The sequence below is a fragment of the Podospora pseudocomata genome (assembly GCF_035222375.1).
Source record: "Podospora pseudocomata strain CBS 415.72m chromosome 1 map unlocalized CBS415.72m_1, whole genome shotgun sequence".
NCBI lineage: Eukaryota > Fungi > Ascomycota > Sordariomycetes > Sordariales > Podosporaceae > Podospora > Podospora pseudocomata.
The window spans coordinates 1,529,761-1,553,741 of NW_026946363.1; the positions used below are offsets into that span (position 1 = coordinate 1,529,761).

The 23,981-nt window shown below is 52.6% G+C and overlaps 9 protein-coding genes across 9 annotated transcripts; 4 read left to right on the plus strand and 5 right to left on the minus strand.

Moving 5' to 3' along the window:
• Positions 1-911: 911 nt before the first annotated feature.
• Positions 912-4,899, minus strand: QC762_107140 (uncharacterized protein). Its single transcript, XM_062885121.1, has 5 exons — positions 2,849-4,899; positions 2,513-2,801; positions 2,253-2,458; positions 1,501-2,198; positions 912-1,442 (listed from the first exon to the last, which is right to left on the minus strand). Exons 1-5 carry the CDS (start codon positions 3,013-3,015, stop codon positions 1,123-1,125), a joined length of 1,680 nt encoding a protein of 559 aa, XP_062748056.1. The 5' UTR covers positions 3,016-4,899; the 3' UTR covers positions 912-1,122.
• A 286-nt stretch (positions 4,900-5,185) lies between these two features.
• QC762_107150 (uncharacterized protein) lies at positions 5,186-8,407 on the plus strand (the record flags this gene model as incomplete). The annotated part of the gene is made up of 4 exons (XM_062885122.1): positions 5,186-5,554; positions 5,619-5,663; positions 5,732-5,907; positions 5,968-8,407. The coding sequence occupies 4 exons, from the start codon at positions 5,186-5,188 to the stop codon at positions 8,405-8,407; spliced, it is 3,030 nt and encodes a 1,009-aa protein (XP_062748057.1).
• A 495-nt stretch (positions 8,408-8,902) lies between these two features.
• Positions 8,903-9,907, minus strand: QC762_107155 (uncharacterized protein; the record flags this gene model as incomplete). The annotated part of the gene is made up of 1 exon (XM_062885123.1): positions 8,903-9,907. One exon carries the CDS (start codon positions 9,905-9,907, stop codon positions 8,903-8,905), a length of 1,005 nt encoding a protein of 334 aa, XP_062748058.1.
• A 1,655-nt stretch (positions 9,908-11,562) lies between these two features.
• On the plus strand, positions 11,563-13,266 carry QC762_107160 (uncharacterized protein; the record flags this gene model as incomplete). The annotated part of the gene is made up of 1 exon (XM_062885124.1): positions 11,563-13,266. One exon carries the CDS (start codon positions 11,563-11,565, stop codon positions 13,264-13,266), a length of 1,704 nt encoding a protein of 567 aa, XP_062748059.1.
• Positions 13,267-13,710: 444 nt separating this feature from the next.
• HIP1_1 (histidine permease) lies at positions 13,711-16,065 on the minus strand (the record flags this gene model as incomplete). The annotated part of the gene is made up of 2 exons (XM_062885125.1): positions 13,711-15,548; positions 15,612-16,065. The coding sequence occupies 2 exons, from the start codon at positions 16,063-16,065 to the stop codon at positions 13,888-13,890; spliced, it is 2,115 nt and encodes a 704-aa protein (XP_062748060.1). The 3' UTR covers positions 13,711-13,887.
• A 1,048-nt stretch (positions 16,066-17,113) lies between these two features.
• Positions 17,114-19,366, minus strand: MNS1 (mannosyl-oligosaccharide alpha-1,2-mannosidase; the record flags this gene model as incomplete). The annotated part of the gene is made up of 1 exon (XM_062882807.1): positions 17,114-19,366. The coding sequence occupies one exon, from the start codon at positions 19,364-19,366 to the stop codon at positions 17,114-17,116; it is 2,253 nt and encodes a 750-aa protein (XP_062748061.1).
• Positions 19,367-20,262: 896 nt separating this feature from the next.
• Positions 20,263-21,620, plus strand: QC762_0005230 (uncharacterized protein). Its single transcript, XM_062882808.1, has 3 exons — positions 20,263-20,700; positions 20,749-20,973; positions 21,069-21,620. Exons 1-3 carry the CDS (start codon positions 20,591-20,593, stop codon positions 21,487-21,489), a joined length of 756 nt encoding a protein of 251 aa, XP_062748062.1. The 5' UTR covers positions 20,263-20,590; the 3' UTR covers positions 21,490-21,620.
• Positions 20,661-22,093, minus strand: QC762_0005240 (uncharacterized protein). The gene is made up of 2 exons (XM_062882809.1): positions 21,668-22,093; positions 20,661-21,618 (listed from the first exon to the last, which is right to left on the minus strand). Exons 1-2 carry the CDS (start codon positions 21,947-21,949, stop codon positions 21,301-21,303), a joined length of 600 nt encoding a protein of 199 aa, XP_062748063.1. The 5' UTR covers positions 21,950-22,093; the 3' UTR covers positions 20,661-21,300.
• Positions 22,094-22,337: 244 nt separating this feature from the next.
• Positions 22,338-23,537, plus strand: arc1 (ARP2/3 actin-organizing complex subunit Sop2; the record flags this gene model as incomplete). Its single annotated transcript, XM_062885126.1, has 3 exons — positions 22,338-22,560; positions 22,615-23,442; positions 23,497-23,537. 3 exons carry the CDS (start codon positions 22,338-22,340, stop codon positions 23,535-23,537), a joined length of 1,092 nt encoding a protein of 363 aa, XP_062748064.1.
• Between the last annotated feature and the right edge of the window lie 444 nt (positions 23,538-23,981).

The window sequence follows — 23,981 nt, forward strand, 5'->3', positions numbered from 1 at the left end:
AGGGGGCAGATCCGAACGTCAAACACCCCTGGGACATGACAGCGTTAAATCGTGCACTATCTAAAGTCCGATCCGAAGAAGATTCGAAACTGGCCGCATGTGTGGATGCCCTAATTACTTTGGGGGCTGATATACATCACGATTTGGTAGATGGGATTACATGCTTGGCATTCGCCCGTAAACTGGGATATGAGAAGACCGTTGAAGTTTTGCTGGAAGCGGAACGTACACTACAGATCAAGGGATACGTGCCTCTACATTATGGTGCTAAAGGCGGTCATGCGAAGACTGTTGAACATATTCTCGTCACAGGGGCTGACCCAAATATACGCGCAAAATCCGGCAAAACTGCCTTGATTTATGCCGTTGAAGCTGACAACGAAAGCGTTATCGACGTCCTTCTCGCTCATGGGGCCGATCCAAGTATACCTAAAAACTGTAGCGAGACGGCCTTGATGATCGCTGCTCGAGCTGGCAATGCAAGTGTTTGCAAACGTCTTGTCACTAAGGAAGGCAGCCCAACCAATCCCGCATTCAAGTTCCAGTCACAGCTGTCATTGGAAGTTGCACAGTCCCCTCTCCCTGAGATGGCTCACCCGATCGAGCGGGGCGCGATGGTCAAGCCTTTGTTTTTCAAGGCATCTGATGCAACCGACAAGCATGCTACTTGGTTTCCACCTTATATTCTTGTGTACAATCAGGATGATGAGATTGTTGAGGTTGTTTCCCCTCACAAAACCTGATCTATGAGATTAGGTGCTTGATCCTCGAAGACGAGTCATATGAAGGCTACCTGTAGGTGTGTGGGTAAGGTAGTTTCTAAGAATTGATGACTTTCCGCCATTAAGGATTGTTCTCTGGAATATTCTTTTCTGAACAAAGGTTTCGGGATGGAAAAATGAGCAAAAGAACGGAAAGGCATGAGTTCACTACCTTAAGCAAGCTTCAACTTCACCACCAACTTGTCGAGTTGAATGAGAGAATAACTTCATCGGCCATACTCAGTCAACCTTGTTTACCTACTTAAGCTCGAAGCTACTGAATCCAAACCACATATTTTAGAAACGACATTGCTCCCGGCCCCTTTGTACGCAGGTACCTGATCTGCTGTCTGGAAAGCACTCACTCACCAACCTCCCGATCCTCACTCCAATGAATATACCCAATCACCGGCCAGCCCCAAGTAACATGCCTAATCGTCTTCCCCCAGAAATACAACGGCACCCAGCAAACCAACACCGCCGCCGAGATCGCCGCCATCGTCCCATACGCATTCAAATAGCCCGCCTGCTGCACCCAAGTATTCGTATAAAACGACAGCAAAAACCCAAACAAACTCTTGAATCCCATGACCGCAAGTGTGATCTCCCCTGCCACAGGCCGGTAAGCATCAATGACATACACCAGCGCCACATTCGTTCCCTGAACAATAGCAAAATTCACTGTTTCCCTTCCATGTCAGCACTTCTTCTTCTTGGGTATCTCGGCAGAAAAACTTACACAACGCAATCCCAAAATTCGGCACCATCCAATGCAAGCCCTTCTCAATCCCCACCCCAAAAATCACCAGCCCCAACGGCGCGGTGATCATGGCAGGTATCATCGCCGGCAGTCTCATTTCCGGATCTCTAATCCCGTTGTTTCTCTTGGTGAAGTAATCCGCTACTTTGTCTCCCCACCATCCACCAAGCGGTATACCTGCCAGCGAACCGACCAAAGCAGAGACAAAGCAGACGCCTACCTGCCATGACTTGAATCTGTAGGTTGCTTCGTAGGCGATCTCAACATTGGATGTCATAGCAACCAGAAACCCAATGGTGGCGGCTTCAACAAGGGCAGCCCAGAGGACAGGGGGGAGGCAAATCAGACCGAGGGGACGAACGGTCAGTTTGAAGAATGACTCGTGGGTGATAGTCCCGTGGAAGATTTTGAGAGTGGAGAGGTAGGAGGCTTTCTTTGGGAGGGGGGAACTGCCAACACGGCGGGACTCAGGGTCGGAGATGGTGGCAGTTGGGTTCTTTTCTGTGGAGGAGCGTTGGTTGGGGGTGCCGGTGGAGGAGGAGTCGTCGCTGTTGGGAGGGGTCTCACGGATGTAGGCTGTTTCGGGAAAGGCAAAGAATGCGATGAGGAGGACGAGGCCGACGAGGGCGGAGGCGACTTGGAAGATTACACGCCAGTGGTGGTCGATTGTGATGACGCTGGGGATATCTTGTTAGAATGGGGATGGGAAGGTGTGATAATAGAGGGCATACCCTGAGATGATGAGACCGATGGCTACACCGACAGCGAGAAAGGAGCTGTATAAAGCCATGACTGTACCTCGCTCGTGGAGGAAGAAGATGTCGGCGATGGTGATGGGGGCGATTGTCTCGGCAGCACCGGCACCAAAGCCCATGATGACACGGCCGGCAAGAAACCCGCCGTAGGAGCGCTCGAAGCAAAGCCAGACAGCAGAGGCCTGAGGTCCTTGTTAGTTCGGTTCAGCGTTCGTTCATGATTTTTCTTGACTTACAAAGTAGATCAAATAGCTAAAGACATAAGTCGGCCGGCGTCCCCATTTATTGGCAACAGGGACCCAGAAAAAGTTTCCAATACCCTGCATGAGAGCACAGGTGGTGAAAAAGTACGCAACCTTGGCTACAGCTTCGTGGAAGAGCTTGGGGTTTCTTCCTGGATGGGCACCAACGAAGAACTCCATGGTGATGTTGACCATGGCAATCGAGGGCCCTGCCGCCAGAAAGTTGCAAATCATCATGGCCAAGCAGATGACGGTCGCCATATAGTACTTGTACCATTGTGGCCTAAGAAGTGTTAGCTAGGTGTCTTCGAGGTGATGTAAAAGGCTTACCAGTTGAGGGGATCATTGGGGTCAGAAGAAGGTGTCGGGATCAGGATGATCTCGTTCGTGTCCTGATCACGAAGACGAACGTTGCCGAGGGTGACAACTCTCTTCTTGTCACCACGATCACTATGGGGGTTGGCCGCCAAAGAGGCAGCGATACGATCTCCAGCCATAATGTTTTCTTGATGAAGGTTAGTAAACGTGTAGACATGATGTTATGGGAAGGCTGGTGTAGATATACATACGGTTTCCAAGGGTCAGACCTAGTAACCGGCCTGGAAAAGGGGTTGTTGTGGCGTCCTGTACAAGTATGTTTGTGTTCCCCAGTAGGATCAAGCCTCACTCTAGTCTGGATCCTTCGGCAAAGTGGTGTTGAAAGGGAGAGGGCCTGACACACCAACCTAAGAGTCGACGCGGTCAGGAGCAGCTAGTTCTGCGAGGTCCTTGATGTCATATACTCTTTGCCATCCGCGCGGAAAAAAAGGGCGAGACGGCTCTACCTCGCGGGCTCTTGGGCGACTGCTACATACACAAGACCGATACAATGAGAGTGTGTTGTAATATACAAAAGGACAGTTGCAATCCCTGCATCTTGTTTATGGCTTGGCTCATTCCTTGGCACAGGGGTGGTGGTCTACTGACACTTATCGCAGCGCTTTACCAACCTAGCACACCGTTGCCGGTGTTGGGGTTCATGGTACTGTACCTTGTGCCATCGGTTGCACTACATGCTCCATTACACCTTGGCTGACACTCCCGGTCTGTGTTTTTATGTTCCAACCGCCAGAACAACAGACCCAGCACCCGCCGAGGCCCGGAGCTCCGAATAGCATTTGCTGGGCAGCCTTATCTCCTGAAGAGAAAGACTCTTATGAAGCATTCCGTAGCTCCGTAAGGGCCGATGAGTATTATGGTTGAGAGCAAGACAATATGGGATTGAGGAGAAGACATGGCTTTTCTGCAATCACAGTCAGCATGAATGAAACCATCCGGCATCTGTGCGCACATACTCGGGTCCGATTCTGCTTTCTGCCACTCGTGGTCAAGGGATGTGATGCTATAGCGGCTTATATTCATGGCTTGTACTTTTGTAGCTTCCGTTCCGGCTCCCGGGCATGGTATAGAGCTTACGGGCCGCTCGACCATCTGCAAGGCGACTGGGATCGGCTTGCCCGGTTGAGTAGCGATGGGTATTAAGACAGACAAGACCGAGAATATTGCCTACCCACCATTGTGTTCTCCTTGAGTGGATGTTGAATGGCGATTGACAAGGATTGGTGTTGGTTGGCTCACCACGGCACTGTGATCTGCTGAGAAACTCTTGTTTTCTTTCTTTTGAGATCTGGGCAACGGTCAGGACAAGACTTTGAAATATATTGCCTAGTGGGCCTGTCGGAGTTCCCCAACATTGGCATCATAAGCTTATCATGATGTTACTCTATTCAAAAGAGCCGCCTGAGTGTGATGTAAAGCTAGGGTGCGTGTCGAGGTACTTGTCTTTTAAACACTGATGAGTGCCAACTCCACGAAACAATTTCAAGTCCCATAGCGGTTCCAGATAATGATTCGAGTCCCGAGTTAGTAAAATCGCGGTATGGCTTTGATGCCAAAACCATCCCAATCGTCAGAGGAATCCATTTGGGTGTGAATGCGGCGCCCGGTGTCCCAACCGCAAGAGCAATATATACTGCAGGTTTGATTGCTTGGGGATGGCAGGGCCAATTTATGGTAAAAAGGCCAGTGCCAGGTCTGCCGTTAGTCGCTTGGGTGTTTGTAGATGTTCGGAACCGAGGACATCGGGGAGCGGGTACTATTCGGGCGGAGGAGTCCCAACATGGTTTTCATAAAGAGAGGCCTTCGAGAGAGGTGACTCGGTGGTCAGCTATGACTGCTTTGCCAGATCTTTATTCGAGATGATCAGATGCACTGGAGAGTTGCACCAGGATTCCATGCTGGCCGTTTGCTGCGAAACAGTGGAAACTGGTTGATCTCCTCGCTGACGAACTGTCTTGGCACGCGGAGTATGGGGCCGCTTAGCAGGGGAACGCGTGGCCTGGCTAGGGTGCTGCTGGGTCTAACTGCTTTGGACAAGAGACAATCGTAGCCAAGTTGAACATCAAAGTCCCGAGTCAAGTGTTTGTCAAGTCACGATTGTGTTGGCGATATCTGCATCTCAACTCACGGATGTGAATGACTGACTGGCAGCCGGCTTGTTCCACCACAGTTCCGTCCGCAGTAGTCTGGGCACTTGGCTCTGAAATCGCCAACTGGTGCGCCTCAATGATGCTCGCGCTACCATGACCCAGTGTTACACCCAATTGATGGACTTCTCACCAATTCACCATGTATCCAATCCGCCATCTTATTGACCCGCCCACCAGTAATCCTCCTCGTGGCCAACCCCAACCACCGGTAGTTGGAATTGACCCCAACGCCTCTTTATTTACTCCACCCGTCCTCCCACACTCGACATCAGCCGCCGGTCCTCTCACCGGCACGGCCCCGGCCTCGGCTCCGGCTGCATCACCCTCTCCGGCCTCATTTTCACATCCGTCCAGCTCGATCAATGCCAGCACCACCTCCCAGCCGCCACAACAACAACAACAACAACAACAACAACAACAACAACAACCGCCACAGCCACAGCTCCCGACATCGCTTTACCAGTGCGCTCATTGCTTGCGTCGGTATTCTCGGCCCGAGCATCTCCAGGTGAACACTCACCGTCTCCAGGCCGTATACTGTCTTCACATTACTGATGAAGATGATGCGTTAGAGACATATAGCAACCCATACTCTCGGGAAGCGCTTCGTCTGTGATGTGCGTCTTCAAACATGCTGAGCAAAACTCATCATAGCTCACCAGAAACCTGACTAATATGGTGAAAGATTTGCTCCAAAGCCTTCGCCCGGGCAGACCTCCTCAAACGTCATCGCACCAACCATCAAGATGACAACAGCAACAAACGTAAACGCCTCAGCTCCGCGGCTCCTGGTGCCGGCCGCGTTGCACATGCTTGTCAGGCATGTGCCAAGGCTAGAGTCAAGTGTGAAGAGATGAAACCGCAAGTGCCCCTGATGATGCATCACGTCTTCACTCCTGAGCTCACACTGACTCTTATCAGATGCACAAGATGTAAGAACCGTGGGATAACGTGTGAGGTAGCATCCTCAGAGGATGCCGCGATGCACCTGCTACATCTCTCCGCAAACGCCCATGGTTTTGAGTCCCATCTACCACCGGCCACGTCTCCGAGCGCTTCATCGCAATACCCTCAACCAATAAGTGCCGTTGCGCCTGAATTCCAACAGCCAACTTTCAACCCAGCACTGAAAAGCTTTGCGTCGTCTTCTCGATATCAGCAGCCCAGCCTTGCTAGCAACTCCCTCACGCCAGATGATCGGCAGTTCAAAGAAGAATCACAGTTGCCAACGCCTGAAACACTAATGGACCAGAACAACCCAGACAACCTCAATCGCCCTCAGGCTACCTATCAGAACCAGGGCCTGGCTACGGTGGAGCAAGACTTGGAAAAAGCACCATTCTCAGAATTTCTACGTGATGTTCTGTACGACCAATCGTTTGGAAATTCAGCCAGAATGGCTGAGGCACAAGGACTGGCTGTTTTGGACTTTTGCGATGATGTCAACCTGGACTTTCGAGAATTTGACTTTGGTCTTCTCGAGAATTGGAACCCTGATGCCACCCAGCACGTACCTGACTCGACTACTCAAGTGGACAATTCGGCAGAGGTTGCGGCCATGCGATCGACACTCGTCAAGATCTGGACCGAATCACCCTGGCGTTGGGTTCCGAAAAGGACCGATACGGGCTACAACGAGCAGTCTAACCTTCCACTGCTCTCCCGGGATGTACATGGATCTAAAGCTCTCAAGCCTGATCGAGTGGTAAAAGACACTCTGCATAGCTCCAACCGGGACAAGATCTTGGCCATCGTTCTGAGCACATGCAGGGAAAATAGCATGATAAATCGCGTGGCTTCATCGTTTCCCTCGGCCGAGATGATGGATACCTGGATTCATGTCTTTTTGGCTGCACACATGTGCCAAGTCTCATCATGGATTCACTATGGCTCGTTTTCCATGAACCACCAATCTCCAGAGTGGCTCGCCATAGCCACCGCTGCTGGTGCCGTTCTGGCCCCGGTCACTACCCTAAGAAGATTCGGTTTCGCGCTACAAGAAGCCGTCCGTATCTCCATTCCAGGCAGATTTGAAGAAAACAACACCAACATCGGCCTCCTCGGCCCAGTCCAAGCTCTGATGCTAGTGCAAGACGTCGGCCTCTGGAGCGGCAACCGTCGGAAAATGGAAATAGCAGAATGTCATCTCTCGGTTCCCATGGCCATGATGCGCTACAGAGGAAAATTCACCAAAACCGCCTACCCAGACGTCATCATCCACCCCTCCGACGAGGGCAAAGTCCTCGAAGAAAAATGGAAAAAATGGTACCAACTCGAATCATGGAAACGTCTCGTCTTCCACGCTTACCTCCGAGATGCCCAGGTGTCCATGACACAATTCAACAACCCCTCCATGTCCTACGCCGAGCTCACCCTCCCTTTACCCTGCTCGAAAGATCTCTGGTTTGCACGCACAGCAGAGGAGTTCAAAATCCGGTATCTCGAATCTCGGACTAACTGTGAGGGCAACAAACGCCCTCCATCGCTAGGCGATTTATTCAGGGACATCAACCTCCTCGCCACGAACCACCACCTCCTCGACGTGCAATACGCCATAAGTATCTACCTCCACGGATTCTGGTCCCTAATATGGGAGTACCGCCAGCTCAAATCCATCCTTTCCTCCTCCCCTTTACCCACTACTGACCCCTCGCTCTCCCCCGAAATGCTCCTCACCCAACGCCACGGCGAACTCCGCCGTCAACTCTCCCTCTTCCAATCCGTCACCCGCGGCTGGCACGAGATGTTGTCTGCCCAAGAATCCATGATTCTCCACCTCCTCCAAATGAACCTCCACGTTTCACTAATCGACCTCCAACTGTTGACCGGCAAAGAAGGGGAAGACCAAGCAAGAAGGGTCTACCCCCTTTTGCAGAAATGGTGTCTCGAATCGAGCGACAGCCGCCAGGCGTTGTATCATGCCGGTCAGATCTTCCGATGGGGGAGGAATTTCCCCAAGGGACATCTAAAGGACTTTTGGGCGATTGCGGTGCACCATGCTGCGCTTTGTTTGTGGACTTATGGGATCATTATCAGGGCGTCAGGGAGGAGGAAAGGTGGGGGGATGGGGGCACCGTTGGTGATTGATGGGGAGGGGTTGGAAGGGGCGGGGTTGGAGGAGTGGTTGGTTTATGGGGGGGAGGGGAGGGAGGTGGCTGTACAGGGGATGGGGAAGAGGGGGGTTGTTTCGGTGGAGGATCCGAGGGGGGTGATGGAGGTTGCGAGGGGGGTTTTGGAGGCGAATTTTGTGGAGGGGGGGACGGGGGAGGTTAAGGAGGGGGGGTTGCCGCCGGTTAGTGAGAATATTGTTGTTGTTTTGAGGCAGTTGGGGAATGCGGCTTGGGCGGTGGGGTTTGGGTAGTTGGAAGGGGGGGAGGGAGGGTGGATGCGGTTGAGGGGGCACCCTCTCTATAGATAATGAGTACAGGAAAAGTAGGTTGACCTATATTATATCATGAATTATGCCTCAATAGTAAAATAGTAGGCAGATTAGCTATCTTTGAAGGCCTAATGAATAACCTTCGAGGTATGATTCACAATAGGAGACGGGTTAAACCTACCTTTTATATGCCAATTGTTTTGCGGGGAGGGTACCTAAGTGGAAGGAATGAACGGCAGACGGCAGGTGCAGTTGTGTCGTGCCTTCCTTTGTTGATCTTTTCGGATCTCAAAACAGGAAGGCGCAAGGTGATATAGACAGTTTGATACCACAATTTTGCATAGGTAGGAAGGAGCATTTCATGTTAATAGCTTCCTTGAAAGGACGCTGAAAGGTATAATAGAAACAGTTATTTATTAAGGCATAGGTACATGTAAATGCAAAATCATGTATCATCACTGTAACATTCCATCTTGGTTAACGCCCACCACAGTCTCCTTCCCTCCTTCTCAGAAAATGCTCCAAAGAGGTGTTATCACTCCTCGCCCCTGCTAACCTCGCCCCCATCTCCTTCTGTAACACTTGGCCTAGAAACTGCTGGAGAAGTGACTCCAGCTCGGAAGTTTTGAATCGATGGTGGTGATTCCTACCGCGTATGGTGCGCAGTCTGGCTTTATTGATGGCGTCGATCTGCTTTCGCCGTTCTTGTTCGGATGGAGGGGGTACTCCGGCAGGTCTATCAGATGGGTCTATCCCGATGATCACAGTTTGCTTCCCGTCGATTGCTATTGTCCTTCGGTGATCGGGCACAAAGGGTGTGTCCTCGTCATCTGTGTCGTCGTCCACGGCATCCTTTCCATGCTCGGGCACATCCTCCTCATCCATCCGACAGTCAGGAACAAACGGCACATCCTCCTCATCCGTCTCGTCCTCTTCGTCCACTTTTCTTTGTGACAGATGCACCCGCTCCTCCCACCACTCCTTCCATCCTTCTTCATCAATGCCCGCTTGATCTTGGGGGCCGTGTAGCGGGATGATCCTCTCCCATTGAAACAGCAACTCCTTCAGCCTGTCAATTCTCTCCGCTACCTGTTCTGCGGCAGATTGCCCCTCATCTGGCGGAACCCAGCCACAGCCATTCTTGAGGGTGAAGAAGTCGTCTAGATCTCGGAGGAGAGTGCAGGATCTGTTGTGGGGGAAGTAGAGGTTGAGTTCGAGGGGTGCGGTCCTCAGGTTGGAGGGGCTGAGGAGAGTTGAGGGTAGGGAGAGGGAGAAAGCCAGCGGGAGTGAGAGGAGGGAGTTGTAAGTTTGGTGGTGGAGGTGGGTGTGAAGTTGGGGTTTGGATTTTGGTCTGGAGAGGATTGTTGGCGGTGGCGGCGGCGGCGGTGGTGGTGTGGATGATAGCAATGGAGAGTGTAATAATGGAGAGGGTGGTAAGGGAGGGTAAATTGTGAGCTTTGGTAGGGGAGGGTGGATTATCATGTTTGGTTGCTGTTACGGGCGAGTACTGGAAATAAAAATAACAAAGGTCAGCTCTGTATGAGGTGACTAGGTAAGGAGGCAGCTCAGCCTTATAAGAACAGCAAGGGGCTTCAAGAGCCTCACTCGAGAAACACAGAGGCAGAGGTAAACGAGCGGACGATCTCAAACCGGTCAGGCAAACAACGCCCGCGAAAAGAGATAAAGATTGGGGAATAAGATGGACATTGTTGATCGCTATTTGCTGAACACGAAGAAAAGCAGCTCGTGACTCGAGCCTCCAGACCCGTAAGGCTGATCTGGAATGGGGACGCAATCTTTAAAGTTCTCACCTGAAACACAGAACGAACGGTGAACAGCTGGCGGTATATTGTCAGCCAACAACGTCGGCAGATGCATTGCTGGCTATCATTGCCACTCGCAGCGGTGTTATACGGCGACGTATCAAAGCCGTTCCCGGCGGTGTGGTTGACGGATGCCTCCGCAGCGTGCAGTGGTGGAGAGGGGTCACTTGTGCTGCGGTGAGAGGCTGAGGCAAGCTGGGGTGGGGAGCAGCCTCGTTTCAGATGCTGTGTTACACGAACCGTCAAAGAGGCATTGGAATTATCGAGAGGGGTTAAGTGTTTTCGTGAGGCTTGAAGGTGTTGGTGATATCATCTGCGGGGCATACGGATACAAATCCCGTCAGGATGTCAAGCTCGTCACTCGAACCCCAAGCCTTGGGCAAGGTCCAGACTGGTCGTTGAATCGCATCTCTTGGCGGATTCCAGTTCGACATGAGTGCCAAGTCGTCCTAACCCTCTTCAGGATGAAGCTGTCATCCGAAACGTCAATCCCTGCTTCCAATGTGGGGCTGGTGCTCATCCTGAAACGAAACGGGTTGCGGGGCATCCACAATAGACTTGATAATAAGTAGCATGAAGTTTGTCTTTCTCTGACAAACTGCAACCCGTGAGTCAACTGGTGATAAAAGGGTGGACTGAAGTGGATGAGATACCGTAATATCGATGTCCTTTATGTAAAAATAAGACCGCACAAACCGAGGGGGAAGCCATATATTCGATATGTAGACGTAAAATGCGGGGTCATCCTTCCTGGCTTAGACACTTACACATTTGCCGTGTCAACCAGGAAGCGAGTAAACAAAACACCGCGACACGCATGAACAACAATAACCCATTGAAATCATGATGACCCCTGACAATTTCCTAAACCAGACTTGACTGGCAACGCGTCGAACTTCACGCGCGGTGCAGCTTGTGGATGGGATGGGTGGGTAAGGTAGGGAGGAGGCACCAAAGCTTATGGCAATACGGACTACGGAGTGTACATAGCCTGGAGTTACACAACCCACCACACCATGAACTGTTTAAATAGACATTTTCAATTGGCTACCTAGCATCTTTGACCCCCCTCCCCGAGCTTTTGGCATCTTCCATCTGTTGTCGACGAGGTGCCTGCCAAGACATTGAAGTGTCCCTTCCCTGTGCATTCACCCTGCACTTTCCTGCATCCTGGAATCCTGGCCTTCCCACGTTCGGGACCCGCTCCCTTTATTTTCGACTCTTTTGGTCTCTCTGCTGGCTTCTTCTCTCCCAAACACCTCATCCTCTTTGCATCCACATTTCTTTCCAATCGACGCGTCTCAATCAGCAAATATGGCGCTTCAGGCTGCGTACAAGCAGTTTCTAGCTGCACCAACCCCGACTGTGCTCGCGCAAGACGCGTCTCTGCACTACATTACCTCGACGACAAGTTTCAACGGTCCCGATAGCATTATCAAGCACTTTTCGACCTTCCGCAACCAGAGCAAGAAGAAGAAGGAAGACGTGCTTTTCGTCATCGAGGGGCAGAACGCCGTGGTCCTGGAGGCTGAGCTTGTCATCGAATTTATTTCCAGCGGCGGCCCGTATCTGCCTGGATTGGACGACAACTTCCTTGCCGACCGGACTGTGTCTTTTGCCGTTACCCACATCGTCTTGTTCGATGCCGACGGCAAGATTCTCCAGATCCGCCAGAACTGGGACCAAGGGTCGCTGCTGAAGCAACTCGACGTTATTGGCAAGTCGGGTCGCAACTGGCCCATTCGCGATGGCAAGGACCAGGTCAGCTTGATTGCGAAATGCGTCAAGGGAGGCGGAGCTCCTGGGTTTACTACTGATCTTCCCATGCATAACCGCACCAAGTCGACCAACCCTCTCCGCGATCCTCACGCCTCCTTGGCTTTGTTCGCCCCGCGCGAGGAGCAGGAAGAGGTTACCGTCATCTCTCCCTATGCTGGCCGCAGACCTACCCAGCGTTCCTTTACCGAAATTCTGGGCGACGAGCCTGAGGAGCCCGCTTCCCCCAGCAACGGCCGCGAGCGTTCTGTGTCTCCAAGCAAGGCCAAGGCCGGGGTTAGCAAGAACTTCCAAGCTGTCCGCCTTTTTGACCGCGACGATGGTACCGCCGAGGCCGACACGCCCGAGAACGGCAGATCGCCCGAACGTGTCATCCGCCCGAACCCAAAGAAGTACCAACACTTCGACTTTGATGACGGCCACTCTCAGGAGGCCCCGAAGCCCGCTCCTGCTCCCGCAAAGAGCTCCAAGCATGGTGCTTCGTGGGGCTTTGAGGACTTCGTAACGCCACAAAAGCCGACAGCATCCCGCACCTTGCACAAGGCCCGGGAAGCTCGCAATTGGTCTACTGAAGATGCCATTACTGAGGAGCAACCTGCCCCCAAGGCCCAGCAGGCCAAGGGCCGCATTACTGCCGAGGCTCACTTTGACTTTGTCGACGACGGTGAGACGCCAGCTGGCGGTCGGTTCCGCGGCCCACCCCGTGGTAGGGGTCAGAATGAAGGGCAGCACCTGTACGAAATGAACCTGTACAAGGAGGACGGCAGTGCGCCGACCCCAGGTCCTGCTCCTCTCGGCAATATTACAAACCAAGCCGGACGCCACAAGTCATTCGATCCTCACTTTGAGATGACGGACGAGTCTCCTCGGGATAGCAACGACGGCAAAGACAAGGCTGAGAAGCTCGGTGATGACAGGAAGAAAGCAGTGCGCATGATGGAGAGCAACTGGGAGACCTATGATGTTTCGCCCGCTGCCCTGAAGGAGAACAACAACCCTAATGGCAAGACGAGAGGAATTGTCACAGCCGGTGATGGCATGGGCAATAAGAAGGGCGGTTGGGGCTTGGCCGAGAAGAAAGAGCGCGGTATCAACACTGCTGGCGACGGGATGGGTGGCAGAAAGGGTGCTGGCCGCGGGTGGGCGCTGGGTGACGAGAGCGACGAGGACGCGCCAACTCAGCCCCAGAAAAAGGGCGGCCGTGGGCCTCCTGCCAAGGCGGAGAGCTTCTGGGACTTTTAAGAACGGATTTCGCATTTTTTTGATCATGATCAGTCCACTTTCATGACAAAAAAGACAGCTTGTACGTCTACTGGGAGGTCCTTTTTACAGAGCATGCTCTGTTTCTTTTTTCTGTGTGAGGCTCGTCGATGTTTCCTGGGCGTTTTTGCCAGTTGACGGAGTATCAAGAGCGTGGAGGGGAGGGTTATAAAAATGTAACCCTGGGATTTTTATGTTATGATTGATTGTTGTTATGCTTTAACTGGCCTGGATGAGGATAGGAAGAAGGAACAGGGATATGTTTGTTAGGTTACCAGGTAGTGTAAACTGATTTCAACCGAAGAGAGACTTTTACTTGACTTGCCGGTGATGTTTTCTCTCAGGGCTAATGGCGTGCTGTTGCGAACTTGTTCAGATCAGTCTATAGACTATCTGACACAACTAAGGAGAGGTTTCAGAAATTTGGGTAGAGCAATTCGAAGTGTCTTTGAATGCTATATATTAAAAATAATCCAGCCACCCTCCTGAAAAGAGAACAACCCGCCATGTGTAAAATAACGTCAAGCTTTTATACGCGAGGCGCGAGCATCATATATCTTATTCCCCCTCACGCTCGCTGCCCTTTGCCCTTTCCTTTCCATATCAACACAAATACCTATAAACCCTCTTCCACCTCGGCATCCCTCTCAACTCCCTCTCCCTCTCCCACTCCAACTCCTGCTTCGTCAACAACGAAAAAACAGGCAAACACCTTGCCCTCGCACCACCACTACCACCAGCAGAATGACTGTTCCAGTACACCACCCCTGTCCTCCTCCTCCCCGTATCAAGATCGATATCCTCCAGCCTCACCACCTTGGTCCTAAACCAGATCTTGTATCCCGCCCAGAAGAGGATAATGATCGGCACGCAACTGCACTGCAAAAAAAAGTTGTGCACCACGTCGCCCTGGTTGTTGATCGTCACCCCGCTGCCGTTTCCCGTCGGGACAGTCGGGACGACGCGGCGGGCTCCTTCGGGTGCGGTGGAAAACTCGTCGACTGCGTCTGGGTCGGGGAGAGTAGGGGGGATGGGCCAGGCGGCCGTCCAGAACTGGGCGATGAGCACCAATATGTTGAGGAACAGTCCGATCCAGGAGCCGGTTACACCTGCCTGGGAGAGGTAGGAGAGTTCGTCGAGTGAGCGCCCCTGGACTGCCCAGGCTTTCCGGAAGCGGATGTGCGCCAGGCAGATGGAGGCCCATGTGAAGATTGAGGAGAGTCCGGTGACGGCCAGGAGCCAATTGAGCACCGCGGAGGGTTGGTCCAGGTCGGCTAGGTACCCCAATAGGCCAAAGGCGCTGACGATGAGGATTGATATAAGGGGACGCCCGCGGCGGTCGACGTACCCGAATATTTTGGGAGCTTGTCCCTGATCTGCGAGAGCGGCCAACGTCCGGGAGGAGCCGAACACGGCCGAGTTGCCCACGGATACCACCGCCACGAGGATCACCGCGTTCATGATACCAGGGAGGATGGCGATGCCAGCTGATTCGATCGCGATGACAAAAGGGGAGGAGGACGCATCGGCAAAAGATTCCGCTCCCAAGAGATCGGGGTGGTTGTAGGGAACCAAAAGTCCCACAAGCGCGAGAGAGATGAGATAAAACAGTGTGATCCGCCAAAAGACCTGCTTGATAGCCGTGGGGAGCGATTTCCTCGGGTTGACCGCTTCTGCAGCCGCCAAACCAACCAACTCGATCCCCGTAAAGGCAAACGCCGCCGTGACGAAGATGGTGCAGAACCCCTTGAACCCATTGTTGAACGCGCCGGGATCTTTCCAATACCTCCCTCCTATGTAGCCCTCGTCGGGGAACCCGCCAATGTTAATGACACATCCCAAGAGGATAAAGCCTATAACGGCGATGACTTTCAGGATGGAGAAACAGAACTCTGCTTCGCCGTACCCTCTGACGCCGACGAGGTTTATCACCATGATGGTGACGAGGAAGACTGTAACAAAGACGGATCGGTGGATGTCCTCTCTCCAGTAGTTGACCGTCATGCTTCCCGCAATGATCTCAAGCGGCAGACAAACCAGCCACTGGAGGGCGTAATTCCACCCCATCGAGAATCCCAGGGCCGGATCGAGGAAGCGGGTCGAGTAAGCCGAGAAACTGCCAGCGACGGGGAAGGCGACGGCGAGCTCGCCGAGCGCTTGCATGGTGCAGTAGAGCATGCCGCCGATGAAGGCATATGCCAACAGCATCGAGGCCGGGCCGCCAGCAGTGAGCGTCGAGCCCGACACGACAAAGAGGCCGGTTCCTGTTGCCCATCACACATCAGCCCCTATTCTATTTTTAGACAACAATAAAAGAGAAACCATACCAACCGTCCCCCCCAAAGCAATCATCTGCAAATGCCTCCCCTTCAGCTCCCTCGAAAGCTGCGTATTCGCCGTGTTGACGTTAGCAGCGTGCAAATCAAAGTAATGCCCTCCGATATGCCTCTCCTTTTCCTCTCTACTACTACCACCACCACCACTATTACCACCTCCTCGCGAGCTACCCCCTGCTATCGTCGACGACCGTTTCCTGTTTCCCACGCCGTGAACCACCGTTGCGGGTGTGATCCTCCTTCCGGGATCCCTCCGAAAGGAGTTAACCCAGCTCTGTACATAGTGCGAAGGTGTGTGCGGGTGGGCGGTGGTGCTGTTGCTGTCGTCGTCGTCGTCTTCGGGGTAGCTAGAGAGGAAGTCACGGCGGAGGAGGCTGCTGCGTTGGCCACCGCTTGTGTTGAGCGTTGTGGCGGTGGAGGGGTGTGGAGTGTTTGGTTTAGGCATTTCTTGGGTATATAAGGATATTAAAAGCCAACAAAAGAGAATTATGGTTGATTATGGAGAGACATGCTACGTCGAAAGGGGTGCCCGAGATAGAGTTGCGATGATGGCGTATGGGTCGCACATCGAGGTCCAAGAGGGAGGGGTGGGTGTACGATGGGAGCTTCTGACAATGTCTATTGGTGTTTGATGTTCAGGAAGAATATGAACAGCAGATGATCAACTCGATAGGTAGTGTGACGATGCCGTGAGCTGTCAAAGCTTTGTGGCTATCTGCCGCGGAAGAATATTCCTCGTGATAAACCCTCGTCTCGCTCCCAGGGAGAAATCTCGGGAATCCATATACAATCTCGGGAATCCATTTCTACTTGAAAGAGTGAGAAGCCTTGAGGCGTTCCCCGTCTGTCAAGTTTCGCAGCATGCACACGCATTGAACCCTTTACCGTAATTGGCAACAAGGAGAAGCCCTGGCAGCAACAAGAATCCCTTGTGGGGTGCGAAAAAAGTCCATGTATGTTTCGGAGAGAGAAGAAAACCCCCGGATTCGCTGAGGAGGCATAACAACAGGCCGGTAGTTCAACCCTCAAAAGAACATGTGTGGATGATTTTCAGCAGGGATCCTACTAGCTACCCGCTGCAGCCGCTTTGGCGCCCGCTGTGGATTCTCTGGAGAATTCTCCACCGATTCCCATCTCCATCGATTTCCATCTCCATCGGAGTTCAAGTGGGTTCTTCGCCATCCATCTCCTTAATGCCCTATCGCCCGTGCTGCCTCGTGCTTGTCCGTGCCACCCCGTGGAGCTTCCCCTAGCCACCTCATGACATAGCTTCCGCCGCATGAGATCTTCAACCATTGATCTCTATCTGTGCCATCGAGAGGAATAAAAAACCTGGGAGAAACACGCCGCTTCAACTTCATACAACATAACGTATCACCGTATCTGTACAGTGGTAAGTGGATATATATAGGACCATCACCTCCGCTATCCTGCCACGCCTATCATGATCCAAAGACAAAGAGAAACAGGTCGCCATCGGCATCATTCACAGACTATTCCGCAATCTTCCCTGCCGCATCCCGAGGCTTCCTCTTCCACCCCGTGGAAAACAACGGCCCCATATCGAATCTAGGGAAAGGATGCGCCTCCGTATTGAAAACAATCTTGTCGAGCGGTAGTAGGTCATTCGGCGAGAACAGCAAGTAAAAGTACTTGAGCGTCTCCGCCAGCCAGAAACTTTCCATATTGTCCCTCGTCCGAGGAGGGATGATGTTGGCATTGGACAAGCTGGTGAACCCGCCGCCATCCTCGACCGCTGTGTAGTTCATGAAGCTCTTGAACATCTCCCAGCCCCAATCACGATACTTTTCCTCGCCGGTGATTCGCCACATGTAGAACAGACTCTCGACCGTCTCTGGGCGCTGCAGGTTATGACTGTCTTGCGGCTTCACGTCAAAATCCTTGCGCCACTCGGCCTCCGGATCGGGGTCGAATTCGGCGGGCGCCTGGTGGGGAGCCGATGCCGGAAGTGGTTCCTTGGGCAGGTTGAAGTAAGTAATCTCAGCGGCAAGGCCGGTCGCCATGTACTTGTACATGCCCCAGCACGTGTGCATAAGTTCCCGTGCGAGCTGCATATCGGCCTCATTCTTGTCGGTCCATGTGGGCAAGCCCCTGGCCTCCTTTTCGGTCAGCCCACCCGTGGCCGCCAGAGCAATTGTTCCGGGCATAAAGCAGACGAGGTGGTCCATCTTGGGTGAAAGTTCATTGCTCAACCCGCTTGGGCGCTCGCCAATGATGGTAAACTGCGACGGCTCCGTGTAAGTGATCAGGTGTTTCCGGACGCCCTGCAGCGCCTCATCCCACATCTCCTGATAAATTGGCTCCTTCTTGTTGGTCTGCAAATACTGCTTGATGAGGTATTCGTAGTACGAGTCACCACGACTGCCCAATCTGATGTTCTCGCCATGAAATTTGCCCGTTGTAGCAAAGATGAAAATGGGCACCAATCCATCCTGAGCGCCATTGTCGTCCACCAGCTGGATGACCTTCTCCGCCTTGTCCCAGAAATCCTTCTCGCCCGTTAGTTTCGCGAGATACTTGAACTCGAGCTGCAGAGTCGTTGTCTCGGCCGTGGATGAAGCACCCGAGTCAGCATGTGAAATAATGCCCTTAAACTCTTTCAAGTTGACACTGGCGTATGGAATCCCAGAAGGCGAGTCAAACGCAGCCATCAGTCTGTCAGCCAAGTCCTTCGCCTTCTCCAAGTACAAATCCTCCCCAGGCTTCCCAGGGTCGTCATCTGAAATGGGCGCCAACTGTGGAAACGTGGTCGAGAGGTAATGCGCCGAAAGTAACCCTCCCAACATGCGAATCGTCGTCTCAAACGTGTTCACATACTCATCCTGCTCCCACGTCAAATCCTTCGCCAACCACTCCCTTGCATGCGATAACCGGCTGGTCAAGTTCATCAACATGAGCGTATCCAACGAATCAATGATAATCCACCCCAACCCCTTCGGCACCATCTGCTTCCCCGTCTTGGACTCCGGATGAAACTCGTCCATCCCCCAAGCATACCTCTCATACGCATCCCAACTCAACTCCATAGCCTCCACCACCCTCTCCCTCCTCTTCAACCAATTCGCCCTACTCCTCCCCGTATCCTGTCCCCACCACCCCCATCCGCTTACAACCGCACCCTCCTGCTCCCCAGAAAACACACCCGACCACCAAACTAACCCAGCCACAACAAGCAACAACAACCCCAACGTCCTCTTCCTCCTAGGTCTAAATCCCCCTCCTCCCCCACCATACCCGCCCCGTCCTGGGGGGTACATATACGGCTTATCTTTATACATCGGCAACGCAGCACGATTGCCCCCCGAAATGATATCTTGCACCCCGCTCAAAATATTCCCCGGCTTGCTATTCTTGTTTGTAGCCGCGGCCCATAAGCGGTCTTCGTACTGGCGTTGTGGGTTGCTAAAGGAAGGGACATTTTTCGGTATCGAGAAGGAAGACATATCCTCTTTTTCTTGATCTCCAACGCCCGGTTCGGAGGAGAATCGTATCTCGGATGTGTTCGTGGGTGTGTTCGTTGTCGGCAAAAGGGAGGTACTAGCTTCCAGCACCTCGCTCGCCTTGTCGCGAAGGCGCTCGGTCTCGGCGGCGGCGGTTCGGATTACGTTTTGGAGGGTGGTGGTGATGTTACTGGTGTCGTGGGTGGTGGTGTTTCTCTTTGGTCTCCAGTTGGCAGTGGGATCCCGATTCAGACCGCGGATGTTGAATGGGTCTCGAACGTTCATAGGCAAATGATCAATTCGTTGTGTAAGTAATAAGCGCGGTGGTGGTGGTGGTGGTGGCGGTTGCTATAAATGGGTGCCGTTGGTTTGAGATGTGGTGGTGTGTGAGCTCAGACTTCTTTTAGGAATAAAGTAGGTAGGAAAGAAAGAGACAAAACTGCATGTACACAGGGAGAGAGCAATATGTACAAGAGCAAGACAAGAATCCACACCAGAAAGACACACGCACACCCTTCGTCCCGTCCGTTCTTTTTTGGCCAGCAATGTGGCTCTTTCCCCCGGTGGCAGGTCAGACGGTGGACAGGAATGCTGCTGACCGGAAGACAGGAACACTTGGAGCTTTCCTGGGATTATATGCAGTCAAAAAGATGCCAGCAAAGTCAATTGGCTGGAGCTGACAACGGCGGGCATATCTTGGTTGCATGCGACTGTTGTGTGGGGTTCTAACAACAGATCGTGGCCGGTTGATCAGTGCGCCGAGTCTTGGCGTCTGAAAAGGACAGCTATGTTTGATGCCGGCAGCCGATATCGTCACCTTCGGTGGATGATTAAGGTTTGTGATATTGGTGGTTGCTTGCTGTTCAAGCTCTTCTTTTTATATGTTTTAATGTTCTCTAAATTCATGAACGGTAGCTTTGATGAGCTCTCGTCTCCAGGGGATCATCACTAAATGCCAAGAAATTGTTTGTCAGACCCATCCTTCACCAAATGGCAAACGGCAAACGGCAAATGGACTTGGCGAGGACGGTAGCAAAGTGTTTAAACCCAAGCATTGGGATTTCTTGGGTACGCGTAATAATCCATGAAGCACTTGAGCGTTGAGGTGAGGTGAGGCTCGAGGGAAGGTGTAAGTGAAAGAAGGCTTATCTAATCGTCATGCTCTTGCCCAGTTATCGAGGCTACCGTTTGACCCAATTAGGTTTAAGTAGTTGGGCATGGTTTGCTCTTTCCACTCGCATCAACTCGATAAACGGAGCCTTTGAAGAAACCCAAACAGAGTCACCATGAGAAAATCATCCGAGTTCCAGAACTACCCCTTCCTGACAGGCGAAGAGTTCGCCGAAGCGTGCCACCACTTGGATAGGAGATACTGCCAAGCTACCTTGGGTCCCGTACGAAGAAAATGGAAACTCAGAATATGTAACGCACTCAACACAGCCTTCGGCCTAGGACCAGAATACAACACATATGTCCAAATAGTTCGACCACTGGAAGGAGAGCTAGACGATGGGGACCTATCAAACATATTTGACAGTCTTTCATTTCAAAGCAGCAACCCTACCGCAACCGACGACATGGTGGACAGCAAGATGGTGGAGGCCGAGGATGCTGATGAGGTACGTTCCACAGCTTTGGAACCGTGCTTTGTACTCACACTCTCCCAGGCTGTGTTCCACAAGAAGCCAAAGTCAACGGCAAGTGCTGGGCAGGTCGTGTATGAAATACATCTCCACCCAACATATCAAGCGCCCTGTTTGTGGTTCAGTCTACACAACCTCCCCGTTGATGAGCAAGCTTTCAACATCGATACTGTCTTTCGACGTCTCGTACCAGACCAGTACAAAGATGGACTCCGCAGTGCTGGGGAAATTGGTGGCATCTCGGCCGACGTATGTCTTTTTTCATTATGCTGCCAAGAATATGGTTAACTAGGCGATTCTGCGTCTGATCGAAAGGTCCTAGACTAACACAAACCATTCTGCAGCATCACCCAGTTACAGGGCTCCCCAGTTTCTTTATACATCCTTGTCTTCTTGGTGAAGCAATGTCAACATTTGACTGCTCCAAGGAGGACTATCTCATGGTATGGTTGGGCCTCGTGGGGGGTTGTGTCGGCCTTTGGGTTCCGTCAGAGATGGCAATCGAATCGCAGTAGGCTGAGCCCAAGGAGCTGTGCCCCAACATATCCTCGCTGTATTATGCCAACCTGGCGGGTATCATTCATCGTCGCTATCATCCTCCAGTTCCATCTCTGCATCCGAGTCGCTCTCTTCTTCTTTCTTCTCCTCTTCCCTTGGCCGTTTTGTCCCGCGCGTTTCAGCAGCGGCGTCAGGCATGGCATGATCAGACGCGGATGGCTTGGGGGGAAGACCGCGGGAGGTCACATTTGCAGACGCCCCTGGTAGAGGAGCGTTGAAGATGCTCTGCTGGAGGTCGGTAACCTCGACCTGGGCTGCCGTCGAAGCTGCAGGTGGTTTGAAAGTACCGTCGAGCTTGGCGATGATGTTGGACTTGGACTTTGCATAGGAGATTTTCTGTTTCGAGTTAGTATATACCCAAAAATGAAAGACAAGAACTACCTACCAGCTCCCGTCCAAAAAACTCGAACCCATTCAACGACCGCATGGCCTGCGTGGCCGTCTGAATATCTTTGTACACGATGTGAGCCTGGCCGCGCATCTTCATTGTCTTGAGCGCCACCACATCTAATACGGCGCCATATGTCGAGAATAGCATGTAGAGTGCTGTCCTAAGGTCCTCCTTCTGAATCTTGTTGGATGGGAGGTTCGTGACATAGAGGGTTTGGTTTGGCGGCACTGAAGCGACCTTGGCTGGGAGGCCAGGAGGGAGTGCGCGTGTAGCCATCGTCGGCTTTCAGTATTTGTAGCTTCTCGTGCTTCGGAAACAACACAAGTATCGGGGTTGTCTGAATTGGCGCAAACAATTCGCGATTTGTGGACGGAGGCACTGACGGTGTTGTTGATATTCAAGTCGATGGATGCATTAAAGGTGACCTGAAATTTGGAGGCGCCAAACACCAAACACCAGAATCCTACGCGCCACCCCTAGGCGTGTGGCTAGCCATTGGTCAGGGCGCCCTCATCCCGCCAGCCCCACCAGTTACGCAACAGCTTCCCCTGACCAAGGTCAACTCCACCATCATTCAACCAGCAACTCCAGTCAGTACTAGGTATCATCTTCGTTAACTCTAGCGGTAGTAGAGAGCTACTCCTACCGTACAAACATCAACACCATGTCGGCCCCCGAAGTCCACCACCTTTTCCACAATCCCATTGCGGATCACTCGTTCTCAGCTGACCGCCAAACGCTGGCCATTGCGCGCGACACCACTGTCGAGCTCTACGGAAGGGTCGGGAATAGCTTCAAACTCAAGGATGAGCTCAAGGGCCACGACAAGACTGTGACCAGCATTGATATTGCCCCCAACTCAGGGCGCATTGTTACCTGCTCTCAGGGCAAGTTACTTGACCATCTCCGACACCAAACTCCAACTGACCTCTCACGCACAGATCGCAATGCCCTCGTGTGGGAACCTACCCCCCAAGGCTATAAACCGACCCTCGTCCTCCTGCGCATCAACCGAGCTGCCACCTTTGTACGCTGGTCGCCGAACGAGACCAAGTTTGCGGTTGGATCTGGTGACAGACTGATCGCGATCTGCTATTTCGAGGAGGAAAATGACTGGTGGGTCTCGAAGCACTTGAAGAAGCCGATTCGCAGTACCATCACCACTGTCGCATGGCATCCCAACTCGGTCCTTCTTGCCGCTGGCTCTACCGATGCCCATGCGCGCGTCTTGTCCAGCTTCATCAAGGGCGTCGACGCCAGGCCAGAGCCCACCGCCTGGGGTGAGAGATTGCCCTTCAACACCATCTGTGGCGAGTACTTGAACAACTCGGCTGGTTGGATTCACTCTGTGGCTTTCTCCCCCAGCGGAGATGCTCTTGCCTTTGCCGCGCATGACAGCAGCATCACTGTTGTGTATCCAAGCGCCCCTGAGCAGCCGCCCAGGGCTGTTGTCACCATCAACACCCAGCTGCTCCCCTTTATGAGCCTCATCTGGAATGGAGAGGCTGAGATCATTGCCGCCGGATATGACTGCGAGGCTTTCCGGTTCAAGGGTGGTCTTAATGGCTGGCAGCTGAGCGGAACGATTGAGGCCAAGAGCCGCCCTGGTCTTGGTGATGCCCGGGAAGAGTCCGCGCTCAACATGTTCAAGCAGATGGATCTGAAGGGCAAGGTCAAAGATGACACCCAGCTCAAGACAGTCCATCAAAACACCGTCACAATGCTGCGTCCCTACGAAACTTCTGGTGATGCCGTTGCTAAGTTTAGTTGTAAGTCTTGTAAGGATTCTGTCAGCTATCACTTTTACTAACAACGATATACAGCAAGCGGCGTGGACGGGCGCCTTGTTATTTGGAACGTTTAAATGATAGATGATCTAGAAAGATGCACCAATCGGATCACGGTGCTGTTTGCCGTTTGAGACACACACTTGACCTCGTCTTTACTACGGTAGCCTGCGTGAACTGGTGGAAGCGCGCATGAACCCGATTGGTAGCTCAAAGGTAATTGTTGAAGCCTTCAAGGTCCCTTGTCTGTAGAATCTTAGTTGTTATAAGAACAAGAGCGTTGGATTTCTTCAAGAGTGCTTTTGGACCATCTTCATCCTGCTTTTCCTCTCTTTCCTCTATCCGCCCCGCGACATGTCCAAGATGAGCGCCAGCAAACCCCAAGAGCCGTCGCCGAGCAGCTTCATCTACACTTCTAGCTCCAGCGCGGTATCAGACTGCATCACCGTGGCAGCAGACGATGACGGAATACAGGCCCGCTCCTCTGAGCCACAGGCAGTCACTGGCCTGGTCATATTCAA

Excerpts from the sequence above, each read along its gene's own strand:
- QC762_107140 (XM_062885121.1), bottom strand. The coding sequence starts at position 3,015 with ATGGCTGGAGATCGTATCGCTGCCTCTTTGGCGGCCAACCCCCATAGT. Across the intron at positions 2,802-2,848 it reads CCCAATGATCCCCTCAACTG|GCCACAATGGTACAAGTACT; the intron begins GTAAGCCTTTTA and ends AACACTTCTTAG. Across the intron at positions 2,459-2,512 it reads TTAGCTATTTGATCTACTTT|GCCTCTGCTGTCTGGCTTTG; the intron begins GTAAGTCAAGAA and ends CAAGGACCTCAG.
- QC762_0005230 (XM_062882808.1), top strand. The coding sequence starts at position 20,591 with ATGGGGACCTATCAAACATATTTGACAGTCTTTCATTTCAAAGCAGCA. Across the intron at positions 20,701-20,748 it reads AGGCCGAGGATGCTGATGAG|GCTGTGTTCCACAAGAAGCC; the intron begins GTACGTTCCACA and ends ACACTCTCCCAG. Across the intron at positions 20,974-21,068 it reads TTGGTGGCATCTCGGCCGAC|CATCACCCAGTTACAGGGCT; the intron begins GTATGTCTTTTT and ends ACCATTCTGCAG.
- QC762_0005240 (XM_062882809.1), bottom strand. The coding sequence starts at position 21,949 with ATGGCTACACGCGCACTCCCTCCTGGCCTCCCAGCCAAGGTCGCTTCA. Across the intron at positions 21,619-21,667 it reads AGTTTTTTGGACGGGAGCTG|AAAATCTCCTATGCAAAGTC; the intron begins GTAGGTAGTTCT and ends AACTCGAAACAG.